A 9456-nucleotide genomic window follows, 5' to 3' on the forward strand; every position below is an offset into this window, starting at 1 on the left:
CGCGTGGGGGGTGCGTGCCGCCGACCTGCCGAGGCTCACGCGCACCCAGCGCGTGGCACGTTTGTGGGGGTGCGGGCGCACGCGGGCGCAGACGGTACTCAAAGCCCCAAAACCGGGTTTTCCCCCAAAAGCTGCAGCGTGTTTCTGCTTTCCTCCCCCTCCCCAGGGGAAGCGTGGCCGGGGCTGGGTGAGTGGGTTGGAGTAGTGGCACCTTTACTGGGGTATTACCGACTTACTACTAGGTGACTATTTGCTTCCTGTGAGGCTACTGCGAAGATACTACTGGGATACTCTCAGTAACTTGGTGAAGGACTAGTGAGATACTATCAAGACACAGCTGAGATACTCTGAGGATACTACTGGGATGCTACTAAGGTGCTATCAGGAGTTTGCTGAAATGCTGTCAGGATATTCTGCGGGCAGTACCAAGGCACTCTCAGGGTGGCACTAAGATACTGTCAGGATACTATGTGGATGCTACTGAGATACTGCGAGAACGCTGCTAAGCTACTGTCAGGGCACTCCCAGGATGCTGTCAGAACACTACTCGGGTATTTCCAGCACCTTTCAAGGGTTGGTACTGGGGTAGTATTACAAAGGTACCGCTGGAGCAGCGCTAACACGTCGTCAAGGGACTCTGGATTCTACAACAGATACGGTTAAGTTGCTTTCAGCATAGTAACGTGGCACTAAGATAATATCTGGCTATTACATTGCACTACCAAGATACTATCAGGACACTACTAAGATAATAACTGTATACCATTATACCACTGTTAGGATCCTATCAGGACACTGCTGATATACTACTGTGATACTGTCAGGGTGCTGTTAGGATGTAACTAGGACGCTATTGGGATGCTCCTGACACAGTAACAGAATACTCCTACCTGTGCTACTACAACATCAGGGTAATGCCGAGCTATTCAATGGCTGCTACTAGGATAATCTCAGTGTAGCACAGAGGTACTATCAGGACTCTGCGAAGCTGTTAGCAGGATACTGCCTGGATACTCTAAAGGTACTGCTGAGATACTTTCACAATGCTGTCGAGGCACTACTAAGACACTACAGGGCCATTACTAGGATGCTGCTAAGATAGTATCAGGGTACTACTACGAAACTATCAGGATATTATCACAACGCTGCTAAGGTGCTATCAAGACAGTACTCATTTTTTAGTAGGATGCTGTCAGGACACTAGTAGAATATCAGTAGGATACTTCTGAGATACTACAAGGGCACTAGAAAAGATAGTAGGGGTAAGATACTTCTGGGATACTATCAGGGCAATGCTCAAACTTTTGGGATACTGTCAGCACATTACTGATACTAGTGTGATACTTGCAGGCCACTACTAAGATAGTAGTGCTATAGTATAAGGATACTACTAAGATACTACCAGTTCAGTATAAATGGTAGTGTTATGATACTTTTTACATACTATCAGGGTAGCGCTAAGCTATTTGGGCCACTGTCCACACTTTGTTGCTACTAGTAAAGTACTACTAGTGTAGTGTCAGGATGTCAGCGTATTTCTACAAAGACAGTACTAAGATGCTGTTGGGATACTACTAGGGTACTACAGAGATACTGTTGGTTGTATAATAGCCCTGGCGGTAGGGTTTCAGCCCACACGGCAGCAGCAAAGGGAATGGGGAGCCCTCGTGTTGTAACCTGTGAGTAGCCCGGTGCCTCACAGGCAGCCTCTCCCCACAGCTAAGGCAGCGCATCGGTATTGAGGAGGATGGAGGCGCCCCTGGTAAGCCTGGAGGAGGAGTTCGAGGAGGGGCCCGGGGACGATGGGGGAACCCCACAACGCACTGCAGACCCAGCGCTGGCCGAGCTGGAGAGCTTCTCGGCTGAGATGATGAGCTTCAAGTCGATGGAGGACCTGGTGCAGGAGTTCGACGAGAAGCTCACCGTCTGCTTCCGCAACTATGATGCTGCCACCGAGGGTCTGGCCCCCGTGCGGGGGCGTCTCCAGGCGCAGGAGGAGGAGGAGCGTCTCCAGGATGAGGAGTGAGTAAGGCCCCCCACTACTTCTGGCGACACGTGCCTCCTTGCACACCTGCAAAACCCACACACTCCCAATGCAAACTGGCTCCCTGCATTGCAGCGTGGTCATGCAACACATCAAAGCAGTGGTGTAGTAAGCTGTGAGTAAGCCCTCTCACAGCCTGTGTGCCTCCTTGCACCCTTGAGAGACTTCACTGACCAGGTCCCTGCATTGCAGCGTGATCATGCACCACGTCAGGAATAGTGCTGTAGTATCCTACGAGTAACCACTCTGTCGGGCTCTGCATGCTGCCTTGCATGCTAGCAAGGTACACCCCACATACAACTCAGCCCCCTGCATCATGGCATAGTCATGCAGCAGCATGGAGTAGCTGTGTAGTATCCTATGAGTAGGCCACCCTTGGGCCCACATGCCTCCTTGCATGGTCATGAGATACACCTCCTCCCAGAGCATGCAGACCAGCCTACCCCATTGCAGCATGGTTGCGTAGCACATCAGAGTAGCACCGTAGTATCCTGTGAGTAACGCCCCTCTGGGGCCTATTGCACTTCCTTGCATGCTTGCAAGATCTCCACCACATGCGAGTCAGCCCCCTGCGCTGTGGCGTGATCATGCAGCACCTTGGGCTGGCAGTGTGGGATCCTTGGAGCAGCTGTGTAGCATCATTGGAGTAGCTGTGTGAGACCCCTGGAGTAGTTGTGTAGCATCATTGGAGTAGCTGTGTGAGACCCCTGGAGTAGTTGTGTAGCATCCTATGAGGAGGCGCAGCAGGGTGCCCGTGTCGCATTGCACGGGGTCGCAGCAGGCTCAGTCTATGTGAAGAGAGCCCCCAGGGGGGCTGAGTGTAAACCTTGAGTAAGGTGTGAGTAGAGCTTAGCCTTTTGCTTGCGATGTGCAAGCTCTGCATCAAGCCAGGGGGCAGCCAACTTCGGCAAAATCCCCACAACCCTGCCACAATATAGTGGCATTTGCATTACAATCTAAATATTCATTAAAACCCTTTTTTTGTTGCAAAATGCCTTTTTTTTTTTTGTCAAATTTGGGGGGGGTTTTGCAGTGATGTTTATACATTAACACCTTTCTAACAGATTTTTTGTTGTTGTTTAAGTGGGATTATTCCCCAGGCTGCAATTCCTAATACTCATTTTTCACCATGCAAAGTGGTTGTTTTCAACCCAAGCACCCCCAAATCTGTTTATTTTGTTGTTGGGGTTTTTTTCACCAAAACCCACTGAGGCTGAACTGCTTTTCATAATTGGCCAAATTGACGGGTTTTCAGAGAAAAACGCAATTTGGCCTGGCGCCGGGAGCGCCGCGCTGTCGCCGGCAGCCGGCTCACTGCGTGCTTTGTGCTGCTTATTGTGTCTTTTTGGGTCAGATTGGGCAAAACAGGGCTTTTTTTTTTTTTCCTCCCTCTTGAATGAGCCCTGTGTGCATGGGTGGGGGATGGGCCGGGGCCTTAAAGGCGCTGTATTTCCCTAATTATTAACCAATTCTTACCATAATTAACCCAGAAATCTGCTGCTGCTGCTTGCCCGACCTTGCAGGGTGCTGGCCCTTTAAGAGCAGGAAAAAAAAGCAAAGTTTGGGCGATAACCACTTATTTTTTCCGTATTTGCTGTGGTTTTGTTAAAATAGGAATATCGGGGGGGGGTTGACATGCACATTTTTGTGCGTTAATTAGTGAAATATGTGATTTCAGGGGGAATTAAGATCAGGTAAGGAAGGAGATGAGATAAATACCCCAAAACAAGCGGGTTTGGGGATGGGGAGGGGCAGGCGGGTTTGGGGTGATTTAGGGGGAATCAGGATGTGCATGGACATGGCACCATGTCGGACTAAAACTGCCATTTGTGGTGGGAAAATGGGTGGGTTTGCCTTAATTGGGGAGAAATTTTCTAATCTCTTTTTGTGCCTTTTTCCCCATTTTTGACCTTATTCCTGATGTCACCACTTTTCACCGCTTTTCTCCCATTTCCCCAATTTTTCTCTTCCTCCTCTTTTTCTTCCTTTTCTCCACTTTTCCACCTTTTTCCCCATTTTTCCCCTCATTCCCCCTTTTTTCTTACATTTTCTTTTTCCCCATTTCCCGCTTTTCCCCCCACTTTCTCCTTTTTCCCTTTTACCCCTTTTCCTCCTTCCCCATCCCCCATTTTCACATCTTTCCCTTTCTCCCCCTTTTTCTCTTTTTTCCCACTTTCCCCTTTTCCTTCTTTTCCCTCTTTCTCATTTTTTCATCCATTTTCCCCACTTTTCCCCATTTTCCCCACTTTTCCCCATTTTCCCCATTTTTGCCCTTTTTTCCCCATCTTCTCCTTCTTTACCACTTTTTTCTCCTGTTTTCTCCCCCCCCCTTTTTTCTCCCCCCCCCTTTTTTCTCCCCCTTGTGAGTTTTTTGGAGTGGGGTCTTGGGACAACATTTTGAGTTCTTTTGGGGTGTTCTGGGGCAGCGTTTTGGGGCATTTTTGGCACTGTTTCAGGAAAGCATTGTAGAATGTGTGTGTTCAGAGGTGGCATTTGGGGATGTTTTGAGGCATTTCAGGGCTTTTTCAGGGTGGTGGTTTGGAGCATTTCAGGGTGGCATTTTGGAGCATTGTGGCTTTGGGGGGCATTTTTGGGTGTTTTAGGATGGTGGTTTGGGGTGTTTCAGGGCATTTTGGAGCTTTGGGACCTTTAGGGGTGTTCTGGGGTGTTCCAGGGCAGTGTTTTGAGGTGTTTGGGGGCCTTTCAGAGGGTCTTGGGGCTTTGTGGCAGTGTTTTAGGATGGCATTTTGGGGTGTTTCTGGGGCTTTGGGGGCGTTTCGGGATGTTTTGGGGCATTTCACAGCAGTCTTCTGTGGCATCTGGAGACATTTTGGGGCATTGCAGTGGCCTTTTGGGGGGTATTTTGATAGCAACATTTCAAAATGATGTCTGGGGACATTCAAGCATTTTGGGGTGCTTTGGGATATTTCAGGGCAGTATTTCCTGGTGATATTTTGAGGAGCTTTGGGGTCTTCTAGGACATCATTTGGGATGCTTTGGGATGTTTCGGGCATCTCGGTGTTTTGGGATTTGGGGGGGGGCATTTCAGGGTGTTTCTGGGGCTGCATTTTGGGGTGTTCGAGGCATGCCATTTTGGGACAGCTTTCTGGGAGGCAACATTTTGGCATCGCCGCTCACCACCCACCTCCCTGCAGGGTCTGGGATGCTCTCACTGATGGCTTTGTCCCCCGGGGCTCCCCCCGGCCCTGGCTGCTCCCAGGGGCTGAGGCCCCCAACGGCACCGACCTCCAGGTATGGCTGTGGCCCCCCCCTTGGCATCCCAACCCCGCCCCATCCCTACATGACCCCTGGGTGATGCTTGACAGCTGTCAATCAGCCCCAAGGCTCAGCGACCATCAGAGCACTGCCAACTACTCAAAAAGGGTATTTTGGGGGTGACACAGCACCAGTGCAGTGCATGTCCACATTTTAGGGTGAAACCACACTGAAATGGGCAAAATTAAGCGTTTGGTTTGGCAATCTGTTCTTTGCCAATTTGCCCCCAAGCCAGGGGTAAGGTCGTGTATTTTTGGGGGTAGAAAATAGTGTTTTCTTCATTGTAGTGAGTTCATGCTGTGAATAGCTGCAGTTGGGGTTGTGGGAGGGCTGCAAAGATGCCTCAAAATCAACTGAATTTAACCCGTTTGGATATTACGCAACCTGTTGCTAAAGGGGGAAGAGAAGGTAAATTTCTTGGGTTATTTTCTGCTAAAAAGGTGAAATAGCCTGTGAAAAGTGGTAAAAAAGATGATGCCTCCCTGTCCAACATCTCCATCCAACATGTCCATCCATGACCTCCCCATCCAGTGTTCCCCTCTGACATCTGCCCTGTCTGATGTCCCCATCTAATGTCTCCATCTGACCTCTTCCCCATTCAGCATCACCATCCATCATCTCCCCATTCAACATCCCCATCAATTCCATCCAGCATCTCCAACACTTCCCCATCCAATGTCACCATCCAGTGTATTAATTCAAATGACTCTTCACCCAACATCTCCATCCAACATACCTGTACTTCTCCCTGTCCAACTTCCCAGTTCAATGTCTCCATCCAACAACTCCATCCAGTGTCTCCCCATCCGACATCTCTATCCGTCTCCTTGCCACACCTCCCCATCCAACACTTCCCTGTCCATCATCTCCCTCTCCAGTGTCTCCAGCATCCCTGTGCAAAGTCCCTATCTAAAGTCCCATCCAACATTTCCCCATCCAGCATCTCCATCCATCTCTGTCCAGTGTCTCTGTCCAATATCCTTCCATCCAATGTTCCCATCCAATGTCTCCCCTCAATCCCATCATCCAGTGTCTCCCCCCCCAGTGTCTCCCTGTCCAGTGTCCCCATCCATGTCTCCATCCGATGTCTCCCCGTGCAACCCGCCCCCATGCAGCATGTCTCCTAGAGCTGTGGTTCCCTGGTGGCTCTCCCTGTGCCAGGGCCAGGGCTGTGTCTGTGTCCGTGCTGGGGCCATGCCGGTGCCGGGCCGTGCCTGCGGTGCCACCAAGGCGGCCCAGCCTGTGTCTCCTGCAGCTCTGCGAGAAGGAGGAGGAGGAGGAGCTCACTGAGAGGAGTGAGCAAGACTCGGGCATCAATGAGGAGCCGCTGCTGACAGCTGAGCAGGTACCCCGGCCCCCACGGGCTACTGAATGCCTGCGTGTCCCCCAAAAGCCAAGCTTTAGCCTCCCGGCATGGCCTCAGCCCACCCCAGCCCCATGGCCGTGTGCTGAAAATACAAAAAAAGGCCAAACCCCATCATCATGGGATGTGGGATGCAGATTTGGGTGTAGATGGAGGTGCAGGTTGTGGGTGCTAATGTGGGATTTGGGTGCAGATAGGAATGTGCGTTCCAGGTGCTGGATGCAAATGGGTGTCATGGGATGAAGGGTGAAAACGGGGGGGGGCAGAGGTGGGATGCAGCTACAGGATTCCGGTGCAGAGGCAGGGATGCAGATGTGGGATGCACGATGCAGGTGCCAGATGCAGGTTGCCAATGTGGGGAAGGGGATGTGGATGGGAGACGCGGGGTGTGGGCTGCTGGATAGAAGGTGCGGGTGCAGGTGCACGTACAGGATCCAGGATGCAGGATGAAGGGAGCAGGATGCAGACATAGGTGCGGGATGCAGATTTAGATGTAGGTGCACGTCCGGGGTGCAAGTACCCGTGGAGAGCTGTGAATGCGGAATGTGGGATTTGGATGCAGACGGGAATGTGGGATGCAGATGCAGGATGCAAAGGGAGGACGCAGGGTCCAGATGGATGCAAATGCAGGTGCAGATGCGGGATGAAGGGGAGGATGGAGGATGCAGGATGCCGATACAGATAGAGGATGCAAGTGCAGTATGAAGAGACCAGATCCCAGATGCGGGTGCAGGACGCAGATGCGGATGCAGGGTGTAGCTGTGGGCTGCAGGGTGTAGGTGCAAATGGAGGACCCTGATGCCCTGCAGGTCATCGAGGAGCTGGAGGAGCTGATGCAGAGTTCACCCGACCCCGAGGCTGACCCTGAGGGTGATGAGGATGAGGAAGAAGAGGAGGAAGAGACTGAGGCCGATGCTGAAGGCGAAGGCGGTGGTAGGGGCACAGAGCCCATCCTTCTGCGTGAGCTGCATGCTTTCTCCCCTGCCTTCAACAACAACTGCTCCCATGAAGGTACGGCCAGCAAAATCCAGGCCACTCACTCTCTGGGGACAATTCCAACCAAATTGGACAATTGAGCCTCTCCAGGCTTCGGGGACGGCTTGCTCCAGTGTTTACACAGTTTGGCCAGGAGGGGGCTCTTGGCAAAAAAATCAATCCCACGGATATCTTGCTTTTAGTATTGCTTCAGATGCACCCAGGGTTTAGCAGAGCGTGCCGTGCGTTTTGCGAAATGCCTTGCTCTAAATGCATTTTGCGAAATGCATTGTGTCTTTACCTAAAGCACTCGGCATTTTGCAAAACACGCCGTGCCATTCATTAAATGTATTGTGCCTTGCACCGACAGTGTTGTGCACCATCCTTTCTCCATGCACACTGAGCTTTTTGCAACGCTTGCCATTTTGCAAAAATGCCTGGTGTGCTTCGCATTTTGCTGTTTGCGCCCTGCATTTCAGGAAGTGCGCTTTCTTGACAGCACCGTGCCTGGAACTGAATGTGCTGGGCGCTTCACTGAGCCATGCACGGTGCATATTCCTAGCTGCACTGTGCATTTTGCTGAGTGTTTCACTCCTCTGAATGTACCGACTGCCACTAATGCACTGTGCACCGGGCATTTTCCTGATTGCACCATGCATTTTCCTAAGTGCGTGGAAAATACGGTGGTGGTTTTCACTAATTGCATTATGCATTTCCCCAAGAGCACCATGCACTGTGCGTGCCACTAAATGCACCATACGCTAGACTTTTTACTAATGGCATGGTGTGTGTCACTAATTGCCCCAGGCACTTTGCTAATTGCTCTGCGCATTCCCCTAATTGCACAGTGCATTTCATTTATTGCACCATGCATGTCACTAATTGCACCAGGCAATTCTGCAATTGCTCTGGGCATGTCATTTATGACGCTGGGCATTTCAGTAATTGCACACTGTTTATTTGTTGGTGGTCCAGTAAATGCACCGTGCATCCCATTAATCACGTGATGCATTTTAACAGTTTCAGTGTGCATTTCATTAATTGCCCTGGGAATTTCACTAAATGTAGTGTGTGTTCAGTTGCACCATGCATGTCACTAATTGCACAGGCATGTTACTAATTGCATCAGGTGTTTCACTTATGCACTATGGATTTCACTGATTGCTCCGGGCATGTCACTAATTATATCAGTCATTTTACTAATTGCACCAGGAATGAGACTAACTGCACCAGACTGGACATGTCACTAATTGCACTGGGCATTTTACTAACTGCACTGGGCATGCCACTAACTGTACCGAGCATTTCCCTAGTTGCACTGTGCCTTGCGCTTATTGTACTGGGTGTTTCACCAGTTGCACCGGGCAGCACGCTAATTGCCTCCCGTGTCATAATAATTGCAGCGTGTGTTTCACTAATTACGTGATGCAGTGTTCCAAACTTCAGTGTGCATGTCGCTAGTTGCACTGTGCATGTCACTAATTGCACCAGGCATTTCATTTATTGCGCTGTATGTTTCGCTAATTGCACCAGGCATCCTGCTAATTGCCCCCAGCACCTTCATAATTGTGCTGTGTGCCTCGCTAGTTGCATAAGGTATTTTGCAGACTTCAGCGTGCGCTACACTAACTGCACCGGGCGTCCTGCTAATTCACCAGGCAGTATTCCCTAGTTGCAGTATGCATTGCATTTACTGCACTGGCGCCTCACCAGTTGCACCGGGAGGCCCGCTGCTCACCCTGCGCATCTTAATAAGTGCAGCCTGCATTGCAGTAATCGCAGAAAGCATTTTGCAAGC

At 50.6% G+C, this 9456-nt stretch overlaps 1 protein-coding gene across 1 annotated transcript in view; it reads left to right on the forward strand.

Moving 5' to 3' along the window:
- FEZ1 (fasciculation and elongation protein zeta 1 (zygin I)) overlaps positions 1-9456 on the forward strand; it is a 13736-nt gene that overhangs the window by 524 nt on the left and 3756 nt on the right. Inside the window, exons 2-5 of the mRNA XM_010581333.1 lie at positions 1720-2022; positions 5200-5296; positions 6576-6665; positions 7493-7719. Of these exons, the coding sequence (XP_010579635.1) occupies positions 1748-2022; positions 5200-5296; positions 6576-6665; positions 7493-7719 (689 nt within the window). The 5' untranslated portion in view covers positions 1720-1747. The remainder of the gene's footprint in view (positions 1-1719; positions 2023-5199; positions 5297-6575; positions 6666-7492; positions 7720-9456) is intronic.

Source organism: Haliaeetus leucocephalus, unplaced genomic scaffold (assembly GCF_000737465.1).
Source record: "Haliaeetus leucocephalus isolate CR32 unplaced genomic scaffold, Haliaeetus_leucocephalus-4.0 Scaffold773, whole genome shotgun sequence".
NCBI lineage: Eukaryota > Metazoa > Chordata > Aves > Accipitriformes > Accipitridae > Haliaeetus > Haliaeetus leucocephalus.